We start from the raw sequence: 16,957 nt of genomic DNA on the forward strand, positions 1-16,957 counted from the left end.
ACATTCATTGATTCACAACTTTAACAATCAAAGGAAAAAATTAAGATTAAAAAATTTTTTTTTTTTTTTTTTTGTTAATAATCAAACTTTTTAAAGAATATCTTTCTAGTTGACTCTCTTAGTTTTCTTTTTATAAATATTGTTTGTTTGTTTAATTGAGTAACAAAAAAAAAACTGTTTGACCAAAAATAATAAAACCACATCATTTTAATCAATCAAAGTTCAAATAAATGATCACTAATATGAGTAGTGGTCAACAACAAACAAATTTAACCTTTTTTACAATTTTCAATTGTTGATTTGGTCGAAATTGATTCATAAATCATACCCATTAGCGAAAAAAAACAATAAATTATTGATCATGCAATAAAAAGACAGTTTTAGCTCCTAAGTGAATCTCAAAGACCACAAAAAAAACAACACAAAAACACATCACCTGTTCCCCCACCTTAAACTTTTCTTTAAAAAAAAATTGAAATGTAAAGGTTGGGTATTGACCTCCATGATCCAATTGATGGTACTCCACATGATGGATTTTAAGTTGTGGGAGACTACTTTTATTATATTATCTCAAAATGGAGAGAAACAAACACCAATTCATTTTACCTTTAAAATCGATGCTCCCTGCCGCACTGATCCAATATTTAAACGTATAACAACGTTGTTTATCTAACTGCGAGTTGACTATAAATCTATTGAAAAAGCTTCACAGTGTGGATAGCCCTGGCTACAACCTGAACGATATCAATAACAATGATGATTTATTGATATTAAGAAATGTTGTATTGAATATGAGGATCAAAGGGTAGTAGTGATTGCCTGTAGATAGAAATAACTGAAAGAAAAGTTTTAAGCCCTCATCTACATAAAAAAAAAACCAATAATCAATCAATTAAATCAACATTTGACGATGTTGTTATTAATGAACTTAAAATATTAATCTTATAGGTGAAAAAACTCCACAGCAATTAACATTAATCAATCATCATCAACAACAACAGCAACAACAACGAAATATTAATGAATATTAAATTTCAACAGCAATATATCATCATTAAAATTATTCAATAGATATATAGACCTTAAATTTGTATTAGTTTTGTTCTTTTTCCACGAAACAGTAAAATCAGCTCAAAGGAGATAAAAGAGATTGAGAAATTTTGTGTAGTTACATGTCTCAATGTCCAATAATCAGTACCCTCCAATCATCTAAGGCTATCAAGATTTGTAAAAACTTCTATGGATCATGTGATCTTTGCCTACCAATTTATTAGAATTTTAATATCATACATCTCACACATTAGATTTATATAGATTCCGAAATTATAAATACTACTTCACCTCTGACTTTTAAATCACAACTTGTACTACTACTTTTTATACAAATACATAAATACCTACACATAAATATATTTTTATATTTTTATAATTATCTCTTTTATTTTACAATTTCTCTATCTTTTGGTTGTGCACATATATTCTATAAAAATGAATATCTCTAAGTTTATAATTGTAATATTTATTCATTCACTCTTATTGGTTGGTACGAATGCAGTTCTTCCTTATTGTTTATCAGGAAATGATACAACCGATCCATTACTAGCACAAAACACATATTTAAGTGTAAGTTATTAAATATTTACAAAATAATGATTAATAAAGAGATACTAATAGATATACTGTAGGATATGAAAATGATATTTTCAATTGGTGATACTATATCAGCTGGTTTCTTAGCCAATGACTTATCATCGATCTCGATCAACGAATACAGAGGTTTTTCTTTTGTTACAGGTAATCAAAGTAATGCCTGGACTCTCAATAACTTTTTAGCACAAACTGTATCTACGATCTCTGGTGGATCATCAAATTTACTTAATGGAATTCGTCCTGCCAATATTTTCTACCCTATGTTCGACGGATTCAATGGAGCCACCAACTCTACTGGTGATTCAATTACTTCACAATTGAACTTTGTAGTAGGTCAAGCAGTTGGAAAACATGGATCAACTTATTTCAATAATCAATGGAAAATGGTTACTATCTACATTGGATTATTCAAAGCTTGTACCATTTGCCAAACTCCACTTTCTGCTTACAAAACCAACATTGTTTATTGGGGTTCATTCTTTACTGAAATTCTAAATAACGTATTAGAGAAGTATCCATCTAAAACAATTATTAACTTTGTTGGAATGCCAAAGCTTTCACAATGTATGTATAATTATGTTTTTAAAATTGAGAAAAATAAATGAATAATCTTTCTAACCTTCATTCTTTAGTTAAATCAACAACCCCATCATCTTGCTCTGCATTTAACCAAATTAATAACATTTGTCCATGTCTATGGAGTCAGTCGGAATCTGATCTCGACACTGTAATCAATGCTGTAAATATTGGTATTAAAAATACCATTATCAATTGGAGTCAAAATATCGATCCAACCAAATCCACCATTGGACTGAACTATCTCCCATTTTTAACTGATACTGTATTCCCAACATCTACATTATCACCAATTGATTGTTTCCATCCCAATGTCGATGGCCAGAGACTCATGACTATTGGATTATGGAACAATCTACGACAAAGTAAGGTTTCCTCTGTAACTACTTCTACACCTTTGGTCTGTGGTGCTCCTTATCTTCCAATCTTCGACCCAAATGCAACTTTTTAAAAAAAGACCTCACTTGTAAATAAATTTTAATATACAATTATGTATATTCATTAGAATCAATAAATTGAATATGTTAGACTATTTCTATAACAAAATCACTTATTTTTAAATAAATATGATTTTATTTGAAAAAAAAAACATTGATAAATGAAGAAAGTTATGTTATCAGATAGTTTTGTTTCATGACTTGATTTAAAAATTGATGTTTGAATTTAAAAATCAAAAAATAGAATTTAAATTATTTTTTTTAAGACCAATATTTTTCCTTATCTAAAAATATTAAAACTCTATATATATTCCATATGGAAACTTTAGATATTATCTTTAGTATTATCTAAAAAATCCTTTAAATGATAAAAAAAAAAAAAAAAAAAGGCTTTTTTTAAAAAAAATCCCAAAAAGGAAAAAAAGAAAATCTTATTTATTATTATTAATTTTCAAGGCAAGGCTTGATTAATAAAGGAGTTCATTCTCCTTCATTTATTAATATATTTTTAAAAGATGAATAAAATATTAATAGTAATAATTATTTTTGCATTGATATTAATATTCCCTCAGTATATTTTGGGTGCCTCAAACAAGACCCATTGTGAATATGTATTATGCGTACCTGAAGGAAACAAATGTAATCCTCACTCACTTGGATCCGAGTGTGAATATGGAACCTATTGCTTAATTGGAAAGAACAAAAGTCCAGTCTGTACCAAATACGCAGATGTTGGCGAAACTTGCTCAAGTTCACATCTTTGTTGGCCAGATTTAAGATGTGAATCTAAAGGACATAGACCAGTGAGGTATGTTTTAAAAAGATATTATTAAAAATTTAGTAATAAAAGAAAATTAATATTTTGTTAACAAAAAAAAAAAAATTAGTATTTGTCAAAATTTAGGATATTTGGCAGCTGGCGAAGAATGTCGACAATCAAGTGAGTGTGCAACCAATAATCTCATTTGTAAAAAAGGAATATGTCATCTAAGATCGAGTACTTGCAGTTCTCCAGAGGAATGTGACCACGACCATTTCTGTCAAGCTGGAAAGTGTATGAAACGAGTTGGAGAAGGAAAGATTTGTCGCGCTAGACAAGAATGTAAAGTTGGCTTCTTGTGTTCTGGTGGGGTCTGTATGAAACCATTCCAATTGGAAGAAGGTGCTGCCTGTCATTACCATTTCGATTACAATAGCGGTGGAGTACCTCTGATCGACTGTAATATTGGTAAGGGTCTCTACTGCGACTTTGAAGACAACAAAGATATTGGAAAGTGTACGAAATTCCAAGAGACCGACGGACCTTGTGATAATCACAACGCCAAGTGTCAATGGATGGAGCAATGTATCTGTCCATCTCGAAAGTCGCATACCATAGGAAGCTGCCAGAACAGAATCAACTTTGGATTGACCTGTCAGAGTTCGTTAGAGTCGCTAATCAAGTGTGCAAAGAAACACAAATGTAGCATGGCACTCGATTACAAAGATGCATCGAAACACACTTGTCTCTACAAGAATTGTGGTGATAAGATTTGTTCCAGTCCGTGTTTCAACAAAGGTTTGAAATTTGATGAAACCACTTGTGGCGATAGAGATGACAGACCTCTGCAATACGCCTGTAGAGAATCATCATCTGAATCCAACATTGTCAAACCATCTCTTCTCATATTAATATTGTTATCACTACTTATTGCACTTTGTTAAACAACAAACAAGATAGAAGTATAGACTATAACACAAATTTCTCATAAATAAATAAATATTGTACATAACAAAAATACATTTTTTTTTTTTATCTTTTTTTTAATTTTATATTGTTTTGGGAAGTGTTTGGACTGGCACAACAATACAGATAATTAAAAATCATGAACGCTGTTTTTAGTCCCACCCACGCAAATAGGCATATTTGTTCTTGCCTTGTCTGACAATGCTCATACACCAGTAGATAAGTGTACAAGGCAGTATCAAGGCGAGTACTAATTTGAATGAGACCAAAAATTTTCTTTTTGTTCGTTCGATTCCACAGAAATAAAAAAAAAAAAACTTGAAAAAATTAAAATTAAATAATAAATAAAATCCACAAAGGTAACGTTGATTTTAATATGATCAGAATCAGTGATACTATTATTATTGATTTAAACATGATCAATTTTTTATTTATATTTTGATTTTGATTTACTGTTGTTTTGTTATTTAATTGTTATTTTTGTTGTTGCCATCATTGTTATTATTTATTATTATTATTGTGCACCAACCAAGTGTTGTTTAGAGATAAGAAAAGTGATAGATACTAATGGCGAGTTGTTATTTATAATCTGATAATCTTATTTTTGTTCATCCTTCTTCTCATCATCCTTCTTTTCATCCTTTTTCGATAAATCTGCAAGTGCATTCTATAAATATATATTGATAGTTAACTATTAGTAAAAGTTTGATTGTGAAGTTTAGTCATGACAGTTATGTTTGTTATTTACCTTGATTCTTTCATCGTTTGGATCAACACCAGGTAGATTCTTAAGAGTTGAGTTTAAGAATTCTTGATCGTTAAAAGCATCGGTTGATGGTGCAGTCGACTGTTGTGCATCTGGTTTAGCGGCGGATGGCTCTTGTCCTTGCATTGGATCACTTTGTTCTAAAGAGAGGGCCAGAGCCTGTTGGAGATCTGGATCATCCTCAAAGTTGGCATCCGATGAAACAGCTGTCATTTGAACATCTTGTGACTCTCCACTTCCACTAGTTGAATCATCTCCACCCTTTGCCTTTCTTTCTCTTTCCAAACGTTGTTGTTCTTCTTCCAATGATAATTTCAATGCCTATAAAGTAAGATTTTAATCAGCAGCAGCATCAAACCAAATTAGTTATAATTCTCGCAATATTGTTGTTGTTGTTGTTAAATTTAAATAAAACATACCAAAGCTAACTCTGGATCGGTATCAGCATTAATAAATTGAGCGCCATAAGCACCGGAACCTTCAACAATAATCTTTGAATCTACAATTACATCGGATAACATATGTGGTCCAGCTGGTACAGTTAACAAGTGGCTATATTAAACAAACATATGTAAAGTGTAAGTAACATTACATTTTGTTTTAAAAGTTGATAATAAATAGAGAGAAAGAGAGATTGAGTTGTAGTCTATTATTATTATTATGGATGTTGTTGTTGTTGTTGTTGTTGTTGTTGTTTGATATTACCTTTCATCGTTCTTCTTTACATCATTTATAAAACATTCCAATTTTTCGACGTTGCTTGCTTCCTCACCAAAATTAATAATATCGACAGCAATGTCATTCTTTTTCAAATTCTTTGCGAGTTGACTGAGTTCTTCTTTCGATTCTTTGAGTGGACTACCAACAAAGGCTACAATTCTTTGGTGTTGATGTTTATTCTGACGGTGTCTCAATGCCAATTGTGCGATTCTCATCGATGTTGTGAAATCTATCTTGTTTTGAATCTTTAATTGATTATAACTTGACAAAATCTTTACTTAGATCTTGTGTGAGTGTAACTAATATCTCTGGACTATTATTTTATTTTTATGACTATTAATATTGTATTTCTTTTTATTTGTAACTATAAATCTTTTTAATGACATACGATTTACCAGCCATAGACATAATTGCGACGGAACTCTCGGGATTAGCTTGTGTTTTAGCGGCACATATTAAATTTACAGCATCTTTCTGAGCATCGAATCTAGATGGTACAAAATCACCATTTCTCATCCACTCTGAATTGTCAACACTATAATATTACATACGTATATATTCATTATCATAATTATATCAATATTCTGTTGATTTAATTGAGGTAACACAATCATCATGATCATTATTATATTTCTACTGTTTTAGATGATGATTTATTCTTCAAATATTAATAAAATAAAAAAATACATACCAAATAATAGTTGCTTCTAAAGTCATGTTGAATTATATATATATCTTATAAATAAACTTAAAAATTATAAAAAAGTAAGAAATAATAAATTTAAAAAATTAACTAAAAAAAAAAAACCAATAACACTTTAATTTAAATAACTGAGTTGGGTGGGATGATGTTCAAAAAAAAAAAAAAAAAAAAAATTAATTTAAAATTATTATTTTTTTTATTAATATGATTTAAAATTAAAGATCAACACATTAAAATTTAATTGTTTTATAATGTTTAATTATATATAAAAAATAATATAATTATATTATTTAGTAATTTAATTTATGTCCGATTTTAATGTGCTACAAGCAATAAAGTATGGTCATAGTCAAATTTTAGTTTCGACACCACTTGAAGCACTCGCCGATAAGAATTCAATCAATCAGAGTTACCTACACTTTGCAGCAGAGAGTGGACATGAATCGATTCTGAGATTGTTGGTGATGCGTGCAAAGTTGGATGTCAATGCTGTCGATCAATATGGAATGACACCACTTCACAATGCATGTCTAGAGAACAAACATCTTGCAGTTAGCTTTCTCCTAGCGAACGGTGCCAAAGTAGATCCCACCGATGTCAACAATGAAACACCACTTTATCTCGCTGCATTGAGTGGTGCACCGCAATGTTTACAAATATTACTCAAACATTCTGCGTCTATAAATCATCAAACAAATACAGGGTATGTTGTAAAGTTATAACATATTATTTAACATCAAGTAAAATTGTTGTAATTAACAACAAAACGATTATTATGTTTCAATAGAAATACAGCTTTACATATTGCGATTGTTAATAATAATTGGGAGTGTATAGATTTGTTATCTCAATACGATGCTGATCATACTATTATTAATAAAGATAAAAAGAGTGCATTGATGGTAAGTAACAAATACTAGATATCTTTTTATATTTCAATTTCTTTGGTTGTTTCAATTAATATTAATTTATAAAATAGTTGTGGGAAGAATCAGCATTATCAAAGAAACACAAATATTTATTTACGTCTAAAAAAGATCTAATAAGATTGGTGGAATCATTAGATAACCAATTGAATGAGAAGGAATCAAAAATAAATGAATTATTAAAATCAATATCAAATCTTAAACTACAACAACAACAAACAATTGTACAACAACCAATAGTTCAACAACAAATACAACCAAAACCAGATTATACAAATATAATCAATGAAATTGATAATATATCTAATTTAATAACAAATTTAAAATCAAACTTTACAAAATAAATAATTTAGAATATATTATTAATATTTATTTATTACAACAAATTTATACAATTAATATATTTATTTATTTTTTGGTTAAAAAAATAACAAGAAAGGGAAAAATAATATGTGATTGAATAATAATTATATTTTGATGGAAATTATTATATTAAATAATACCACTACATTTCTCTTTTACGAAATCTTTGATGTTTCTATCAGTTAAACTAGATGCGATATCAGAGTGATCGGTAACAGGGTTGTAAAATGGTTCCTTTGAGAAAAATGGATGATTCAAAACGTTGTTGGCAGAGATACGAGAGTTGGGATCGAATTTCAGCATCCTTGTCAGTAAATCTATAATGTCAGGAGTACAGTTGCTTTTGTTATTGTTATTTTGTACAAGTCTATCATTAAATATCGAGAGTGTTGGATGGAAGTAGAGTCCAATGTTTTGTGATACGAAATACTTTGGATCCTCTGGTGCACATTCTTTATAGTTGATCATCTGTTTCAATAGATGCATTCTACTATCACTTAAACTAGTTATTATATTTCCACTACTATTCTTTATAATATTATTACTACTACTGACTATACTGCTATTATTATTGTTGTTGTTGTTGTTGTTGCTGCTGTTGTTCGAAAGAGTGAATAATTCTTTACCAAATACCAATTCAGCAATGATACAACCCATACTCCAAATATCGATTGCTTTCCAATCTAGTCGCTTCTGAGTGATTCCACTGCTCATGATGATCTCTGGTGCAGAGTAGTTGGTGTAGCCCGACGGAATGGTCAGACCAGTTGGACTGCTGGAACTTGTGAGAATCGAACAACACAGCTGGAAACTGCACAGTCTCATTTGGTAGTCATCAAACACCAGTAGACTGGTTGGTTTCAGGTCACGGTGTACCAAGTCTTGTGAGTGGAGATAGGCAACTGCCGACGCCAGTTGATAGGCGATAAACTTGATGTCACTCGCTGGAATCGACGTCTTTTTAGAACGGTGGTCAGCAAGTACATACTCGAGATCGAAAGGAACGAATGGTGCCATCACCGAATAGTAACGTCCAAAGTCATCTTTGGTGATAGAGTCTACTCGTACTATATTCTGATGTCTCAGCTTTGAGAGGATCATACTCTCTCTGAAACCCTGTAGATTATCTTGACTATGTCCTGGTGACGAGTACGATGAATAGTAAGAAGCGAGCGCACTTGGTTTTGAATAGTTTATCAACTTTAAAACACAAGTTTCTTGTTTATATTTTGCTCTAATAATTGTACTGTTCTTACTACTTCCTCTCTTTTCATATGTAGTTATATCTAAGATGAATCATGAAATTATATTCATTAACAAAGTTAGTGCACTGGTTCATATTATGATATGGAAAACAAAGAATCTGTACTTTACCTTTATATGGTATAATGAAATCATTTAAAACTGGTTTACTAAAGAATGATGTTACAGTAGACATTCCTTTTATCATGTCGAGGTAAGAGTCGGTCTTTGAATTGTTGATTCTCGATTTCAGGTCTTCCAATTCTCTTTCCAGCTGTCTATTCTTTTGGCGAAGTTGTTCAGCCTCCACCTCTTTCTTTGATTGCTCTACTTTAACGCAGGTCAATGCACCTTCCAACTCACAGATCTTGTCTCTGCTCTTTGAGTACATCTCAATGTCGCTGTGATACTGCTGTCGCGCTTCCTCGGCATGGTGATTCGCTTCTCTCAGTCTGCTGGAAAGCTGCTCTATTTCCCTGTCTTTTTGTCTGGCGCGCTGTTCCAAATCCTTTGTCGCCAGCATGGCGTGATCGCGCTCTGCCTTGGCAGTTTGCAGACTCGACTCCAATCCGTGCATGTTGTGGCTAAGCTCGCGTGTTTGCTGCGACAACTTCATATTCTTCTCTTCGGCTGCCTTGGTGCAACTGACTTGATTCGCCAGACTCTCACTCATCCTCGAGTTGTTCGCTTCTAACTCCTTGAGCTGCTGCATATACTTTTGGATACTCTCCTGTTGTTGTCTGGTTTCGCGATACTGTTGATCCTTGTACGCTCTGAATTGGTCGTTGATATCGCGCGATTCCTCGCTAATCTTTTGTTTCTCTGCTTCCAAAAGATTGATTTGCTCATCGAGTTTGTTCATTTTCTCCTCCAACTCACCCCTGTCGGCGTTGTTTCGCTCTACACCCTCCCTATAGATAAGATGTTCCTGTTTGAGTGATGCTATCTCGCGTTCCAGCATCTTGGTGGTTGAAGAATACTTTTTAGAGGTTTCAAATATTTTCTTGGCAATCTTGTTGCAAATGTATCCATCGAATGTCTCTCTACACACCGGACAATCCAACACCTCTTTCTTCACCACCTTATTCCTAAAGTAAGGTTGAAAGCATGCTCTACAAAAACTATGTGCTATAAAGAGACAGAGAATATTAATAAATATTTACAATCAAACTATATAAAGTGATACCTACAACACGGCTTATCTCCTTCTTTATGTGATATTGAAAATAATGATACAATATCATCCATTGTACTTAGACATATTGAACTAAATTGGTAGTAGTAAACCTTATTGTTAATAATAAAGTTTAAATTTTATATAAATTATGTAAAATATTTTATACTTTACCATTCTAGGAAATCATAACCATCTTCATTAAATAATGAATCTTCATCCATTTTTATCTATTTTATATATTTATATTTTGAACTACTAATAATAACAATATTATTATTATTATAATAATATTACATGTAATATTGACAATATATTTACAACAAACTTCTATTCTAGAAAGTAATGAACTCTATCTATTTATTATCTTTATCTATTATTTAAAATTAACACTTTATCTTTGATTGAAGTTGGTTTGTTATGCTTTGCTATATATAATTAACTGTGCAGTAGTTTAAAAGTAAAATAATATATTTAATGATTGAATGATTAACTGTTTTTTTTGTAGTATTTTCTTTTTTTTGTTATTGAAATAATAAAAAAGGTGAAACAAACCGACAATAGTGTACAATCAACAATAAAACATACATTCACAACAACAAAACAAAACAACGAAAGAACTCGAATGGACAAGTTCTACAATATAAAAAAAATACTCAAAATGTTGAGAAAATTGCAATTAAACTTTTTTTTAAATAATTATTTTTTTAAAAAAACTTAACAATGGTTGATGATAAATGGGTTCTTTTTGTAACAAACAAACTAAAAACCTTACTCTTAAAGAATATATTAACAACAATTGATAATACAGATTAAAATAACTTGAAAGATTAAAAAAATTTTAATATGTTTTCTTCTTTTTTTTTAATATATTTGTTTATTTAATCGAAAAGTGTCAAAAACAAACAAAACAAGATTCACAATATTATTTTTGTTTATTTATTTGTATTGGTAAAAAAGTAATATATGTGTGTGTAGGGTGATTGTGGAGATGGATTGAAAACAACTCATTGACAAACAAACAAACAAATATTCAACAAAAAAACACCAAAACAATTAATGATTTTGATAAAAAAAAAGATTAAAAGATAAATATTAAAAAAAAAAAAAAAAAAATTAATCAATATTTAAATAGAAATATAAAATAAACTTGGTGTCTAACTTTTTAATATAGTTTAAATTTATTTGTTTGGTGATTTTTTTTTTTTGAGTGTTTAGCTTGTTAGTTTAGTGCTGTGCAGCAATATTAAAAGATTCTTTTAAACTCGTCTCTAGATTGATGTTATACACAACTCATCTTACACAGTTTACAAAAAAAAAAAAAAAAAAAAAGTTTAAATTAAATGATTTTTTTATTGTTTTTATTTTTTATAAATATTTTGTAAGTTTTTTATAGTTTTATAAGTTTTGTTTTATATTTGATGTTCTCTTTTGGTTAATTTGTTGGGTGTGTGTATGTGGTTTGTTGTGTTCTCTTCTTATCTTTTCATTTCGCTCCAATTTTGATATCTATCTTTCGGTCATTCGGTGTTTGATAGTTTAACTGATTTTGATTGGTTGTTGTATTATATATTATTGTGGTTGGATGATTAATTCAACGATAATATGCTTGATTGTTTCGTAGTTTAGTTTGTTGCCATTTGTTATCGATGTCTTTTACCTCTTTGGCGGTGTTTTGAACTTGTTGCTCTAGTGACTCTGTGCTGTTGAGGACCTGTTGTTGTTGCTGTTGTTTAATGATATCGTCGGGTGACATTGGAATACCGTTGAGTCTCTGTTGTTCAAATTGACTGAAAAACTCCATAAAGTTGGTTTTGTTGATGTTGTTATTATTATTATTATTATTGTTGTTGTTGTTAACGGCATTCAGTTTTTGTTGTTGCGCTTGTTGTTGTTGGAGTTGAGCGGCAACTGCAGCGGCAGCTTGTTGATTCATTAGATTAATATTCATATTGGTTGGTGGTGCACCCTGTGGCCCACGTATTGGAAAGTTTGGAAAGTTAAAGGGAAAAGGTAGTGGCATGGGTGGTGACTGTTGTTGTGGCATTGGCGATGGTTTGAGGCTGGGATGTTGTTGCATTTGTTGGAGATATGGATTGAAAAGTGGCAATGGACCTGGTGGTGGTGTATTCATTGGCATTCCACCTTGATTTGCCTGTAAATTTAAAAATAGATCATCAACTCTTTTAATTTGTTGTTGTTGTTGTTGCTGTTGTTGTTGTGCTGCAGCCTGTTGTAATAGAACATGTGGTAATATATTGGTCTGTTGTTGTTGTTGTTGTTGTTGCTGTTGCTGTTGTAAAAATTGCATTTGTAAGAGTTGTTGGGCTTGTTGTTGCTGTTGTTGTAATTCCGCCAACATGTCAATTTCCGGTGTGGCGCTTGAAACATTTTTTTCCTTCTTACTGAGCTTTCCAGATTTGGATTTCTTCAGACTGGCAGCAGTGTCGGCATCGTCATCGACAACGAGACCGGGTGGCTTCATTGCATTCATTGGGTTGTTGAAGCCTGGGGGTGGAGCGGCGGCTTGGTGCATCATGAAACCGGGTGGGGGTGGAGGTGAAGTGACAAATCCTGGAGGTGCCTTTGGATACTCGAGACCTGGTGGTGGTGAAATGGAGCTGGTGGCAGTGGTACCGGACTTTCTGAGGTTTGGACCGCCAGAGTTGGATTTCCAGTTGGAGTTGATCGGGTCGATCTCTGAACGATAACCGAGAATCGCTGGATCTTGGAACACTTGAGAACCACCGAAAAGCTCGTTTTTGGCAGAGTTGTTCAGGTTGTTATTGTTGGAGGAAAACTTGATGTTGATTGAGGGGAAGAGAGAACGGAATTTTTGTTGGGAATCCTCAATGGATGATGATGATGATGGTGTTGTAGAGGTGATTGGTGTGACAGTGGCAGAAGAAGGTGTGAGAACATCTTGTAAATTAATATTATAGGGTGGAATATCTGGATGTTGTTGTTGTATATTTGAAAAAGTATTATTGTTATTGTTGCCATTCAGACTGCTATTTAAACTATTATATAGATTATTGCTACTACTATTATTATTATTAAAATTGCTATTAGGGATGGTATTGAAGTCACTTTTAAATCCAGATAAAAATGATTCTGGTGTAATGATGGGTGAGGTTGGTGAGATGTTGGTTGATTCTTTGTTGATGCTGTCTTTCGATTGGTCTTTGGCGAATTCGAAACGAGAAGTCTTTCTACGGCTGGTTGACTCGGGTGCGATTGGTGATTCCTTGAGGAGAATGTCGATCATCTTGGACTGTGGACTATTACCCTTGAGTGGCAACCAGTCAAAGCTGATATCGGTGTGTTGATCGTCTGGAATCAAACCTTCCCAGCTAGAGATTGGCTCGATATCATTCAAACCGATATTGGCAAATCTGTTCTCGATGGAGATGCTCTTGGTGTGAGAAGCCTGTTGTTGTTGCTCCTTGAGTAGCTTCTCTTCCTTTTCACGCTGCTCTTTCTCACGTTGTTCTCTCTCACGTTGTTCTTGCAACTCCTTCTCGCGCTGCTGTTGCTGCTCTCTTTCGCGTTGCTCCTTTTCACGTTGTTCCTTCTCACGTTGTTCTTTTTCACGTTGCTCCTTCTCACGTTGCTCTTTTTCTCTTTGTTCTTTCTCTCTTTGTTGTTGTTGTAACAGTTGTTGTTGTTGCTCTTTTTCTCTTTGTTCTTTTTCACGCTGTTCTTTTTCTTTTTGTTGTTGTTGTAATAACTGTTGCTGTTGTTGTTGTTGTTGTTGTTGCTGTTGTTGCTGTAATAACTGTTGTTGTTGTTGTTGTTGCAGCTGTTGTTGTTGTTGTTGTTGTTGTTGTAATAACTGTTGTTCTTTTTCACGTTGCTCTTTCTCTTCTTTCTTGGAGGTTGGAGAGCTAGTGGCAGCGGACTTATCTTTCTTTGTTTTGGTGATAACTGTGATTGGGATGTTTGAGAATGAGTTTGAAAGTGGTGGGAAAGTGGTTTGTAGACCCTTCTCGGCTTGAGCTGGATCAACCTCGATATTGTCTTGAAAGCTGGTGTTGATAGCGTTGCTCGAAAGCTTTGGATTGGCCAACATTGATGCTTTAACACTGGATCCCCATGAAGCAGTGGCTGGCAATACTCTCTCTTGTGACTTGGTAAGCGGGAGAGGTGGTGAAGATGATGACGACGATGTCATATTAATGGAATCTGCTGCAGACGGCCATTCCAGAGGATTCAAAGATAAACTGGTTGTAGTTGCACTTGGTGTTGTATTCCATGTTTTCTAATCATTCAAATTAATCAATCACAAACAAACAATCAATCAATCAATTAATAAATATGTTTAAAACATCTTCATTTCTATCACATATACTACTATATTATATACATACAGTTTGCAAAGTAGAAGATGATATATTTAAAGATGGTGTTGCAGATGTCGAAGATGATAAAGCAACCGGTGAATCTTTCCATGTAGATGTAGTTGGTATTGAAGTACCTGATTTCCTATTAATTATATAATAATAATAATAATAATAATGTTAATATTTCAAAGTTATTAAGTCTATGTATATATTGTATAACTTACTTGAATGAAGAAGTTGCAGATTGTGAACTTGATAATGAAGTTGTTGGTTGATTAGATGTTGAACTACTAAGATTTCCACCACTATCATGTGAATAATATTTACTATTATCAAAGCAATAATAGTAAATGTGATTATTTAATTAGTGTATGCTTTTCAAAAGATGATATAGAATCAATGTAATTAATCTTCCTAATACATACCTGAGACCTGCAATATCTTCTTTTGAATAGCTATCGTCTTCTTGACCCCATTCATGTAAGTACATACAGTCTGGATTATTACACTGTAGTTTTCTAAGGAAATACGAACAATATTTAGTTGTACCAAATGATGCTCTGTTTTAGATAGAAAAAGATAACAAAGTAGTAGTTAAAATAAAAAGAAGAAGAAGAAGAAGAAGAGAAGAAAAGAAAAGAATTAGATATTTTCAACTTATATATATATTATAATTTAACTATAATTTGATTAGTTTAAACATACCTTAAAGTTCTTCCTTCAACGGTGGCACCATCAATCGATTGAATGGCAGTCAATGCATCTTCCTTTCGTTGATAGGTGATATATGCACTTACACATGCACCATGCGGTGAATTAACATTATAAATATGATTCTTATTGATAACAACTTTCAATATCTTTCCGTATTGACCGAAATATTCATTCTTTTTAAGTATCTATTTATAGATATTTAAATAGCATTTGTGTTAATAATCTAAATCTATAGTTACCATAGTTATTATTATAATTACCTCTGGCTTAGCAACATTCAATGCAAGATTTGTAACGTAAACTAAATTTCTTTGAATTACTCTAACGGTGTTGAGTTGTTTCTTTGCCGAGTCGGTCGAAGAGTTAATGTTCTGTGAGGAACTCGATGATTGGTTCGATGATTTGTTTCTACCTCTTGAAGGTCTTTCATCTTCACTGCTATCTTCATCCTCTGAATCTGACAAATATGTAAACTTCTCGGGATCATATGTTTTTCTACATGCCGGACATCTATTTTGATCTGTTTCTTTAATACGTTCTAAACAAAATACACAGATCTATAATAATAATAATATCATATATATATATTAGTTAAACCTTTGTTTTTTTTTTTTTTGTATGTTTTTTTTTATAGTTGTATGTTTGTTTTAACATTGTATGTATAATATATATATAATAATCTTATTTTATTGTCATAATGATTGTTATAGTTATGTTATAATAATGATTAGACAATAAAAGTTGTTTTCTTTTTTTTTTTTTTTTTTTTTTTCATAAAAAACATATAGTTACTGTAACTAGTTATTTTATGATTGAAGATATGTGATTATTCTTTCTTTTATGATTGTATTTTTGTTGTATGTAATAAGCTATGTTGGATAGAATAATACATACTTGATAACCGCATGGACATGGTCTAAACTTTCTGTCATCTTTCGACAAAACATTCACACAGAGTGGACATAAATTCTCATCGTCCTCGTCAGACATCCTCCTCCACTATACTATACTATTACTACGATAATTGATTTAGATGTTTGTTGTATAAACTAACTAACTGTCTAACTAGCTAAATAACTAACTGATTAAAGTGAAACAAATGTTGATGATTAAATCTAATTATGATTATATATATATAATACTAGTGAAACTAATAAATAATACTATCTCTTCCTCACTCTCACTAATAATCTTTTATCTATCTTTATGATTATTGATGATGATGATAATAGAATCAATTTAATCTTCTATTTTTTTTCTCTTTATTTTCTTTTGTTTTAATAAAGTTTAGTTTTATTATAATGTTTGTTTTTTGTTTTTTTTTTTTTATGATATCTATCTTATTTTTTTGACTAATATATATTGAATGATATTGAAAAAAAAACAAAAGGTTAAATAAACTAACAAACTAATATTTTAAAGTATAACAAAATAGATAATTATTGTTTGGTTTGTTTGGTTTTTGTTTTTTTTTTTTTAGCTTTTTTTTTTTTTTTTTATGATTTTTTTTTCTTTCAACTTTTCTTTTTTTTTTTTTTTAAAAAAATGCTGTCATCATTTATCTTTTTAATATTTTTTGATACAATTTAAGATTACTTACAAATAAATAAGGTTGGT

The 16,957-nt window shown here is 31.3% G+C and overlaps 7 protein-coding genes across 7 annotated transcripts; 3 read left to right on the forward strand and 4 right to left on the reverse strand.

The window, feature by feature from the left end:
- Window positions 1-1,488: 1,488 nt before the first annotated feature.
- Window positions 1,489-2,677, forward strand: PPL_02076 (uncharacterized protein; the record flags this gene model as incomplete). The annotated part of the gene is made up of 3 exons (XM_020573072.1): window positions 1,489-1,623; window positions 1,686-2,214; window positions 2,283-2,677. The coding sequence occupies 3 exons, from the start codon at window positions 1,489-1,491 to the stop codon at window positions 2,675-2,677; spliced, it is 1,059 nt and encodes a 352-aa protein (XP_020437189.1).
- A 501-nt stretch (window positions 2,678-3,178) lies between these two features.
- On the forward strand, window positions 3,179-4,074 carry PPL_02077 (paramecium surface antigen repeat-containing protein; the record flags this gene model as incomplete). The annotated part of the gene is made up of 3 exons (XM_020573073.1): window positions 3,179-3,471; window positions 3,551-4,008; window positions 4,046-4,074. 3 exons carry the CDS (start codon window positions 3,179-3,181, stop codon window positions 4,072-4,074), a joined length of 780 nt encoding a protein of 259 aa, XP_020437190.1.
- A 97-nt stretch (window positions 4,075-4,171) lies between these two features.
- On the reverse strand, window positions 4,172-4,330 carry PPL_02078 (uncharacterized protein; the record flags this gene model as incomplete). Its single annotated transcript, XM_020573074.1, has 1 exon — window positions 4,172-4,330. The coding sequence occupies one exon, from the start codon at window positions 4,328-4,330 to the stop codon at window positions 4,172-4,174; it is 159 nt and encodes a 52-aa protein (XP_020437191.1).
- Window positions 4,331-4,987: 657 nt separating this feature from the next.
- psmD4 (type A von Willebrand factor domain-containing protein) lies at window positions 4,988-6,592 on the reverse strand (the record flags this gene model as incomplete). The annotated part of the gene is made up of 6 exons (XM_020573075.1): window positions 4,988-5,056; window positions 5,138-5,476; window positions 5,575-5,707; window positions 5,861-6,104; window positions 6,271-6,410; window positions 6,567-6,592. 6 exons carry the CDS (start codon window positions 6,590-6,592, stop codon window positions 4,988-4,990), a joined length of 951 nt encoding a protein of 316 aa, XP_020437192.1.
- Window positions 6,593-6,883: 291 nt separating this feature from the next.
- Window positions 6,884-7,848, forward strand: PPL_02080 (ankyrin repeat domain-containing protein; the record flags this gene model as incomplete). The annotated part of the gene is made up of 3 exons (XM_020573076.1): window positions 6,884-7,281; window positions 7,366-7,480; window positions 7,558-7,848. The coding sequence occupies 3 exons, from the start codon at window positions 6,884-6,886 to the stop codon at window positions 7,846-7,848; spliced, it is 804 nt and encodes a 267-aa protein (XP_020437193.1).
- Window positions 7,849-7,996: 148 nt separating this feature from the next.
- PPL_02081 (RING zinc finger-containing protein) lies at window positions 7,997-10,507 on the reverse strand (the record flags this gene model as incomplete). Its single annotated transcript, XM_020573077.1, has 4 exons — window positions 7,997-9,153; window positions 9,242-10,237; window positions 10,300-10,376; window positions 10,458-10,507. The coding sequence occupies 4 exons, from the start codon at window positions 10,505-10,507 to the stop codon at window positions 7,997-7,999; spliced, it is 2,280 nt and encodes a 759-aa protein (XP_020437194.1).
- A 432-nt stretch (window positions 10,508-10,939) lies between these two features.
- On the reverse strand, window positions 10,940-16,330 carry PPL_02082 (RING zinc finger-containing protein; the record flags this gene model as incomplete). Its single annotated transcript, XM_020573078.1, has 9 exons — window positions 10,940-10,967; window positions 11,001-11,059; window positions 11,944-14,544; window positions 14,654-14,768; window positions 14,851-14,931; window positions 15,052-15,186; window positions 15,332-15,525; window positions 15,601-15,897; window positions 16,235-16,330. The coding sequence occupies 9 exons, from the start codon at window positions 16,328-16,330 to the stop codon at window positions 10,940-10,942; spliced, it is 3,606 nt and encodes a 1,201-aa protein (XP_020437195.1).
- Between the last annotated feature and the right edge of the window lie 627 nt (window positions 16,331-16,957).

Source organism: Heterostelium album (assembly GCF_000004825.1).
Source record: "Heterostelium album PN500 unplaced genomic scaffold PPL_scaffold2, whole genome shotgun sequence".
NCBI classification, from domain to species: Eukaryota; Evosea; class Eumycetozoa; order Acytosteliales; family Acytosteliaceae; genus Heterostelium; species Heterostelium album.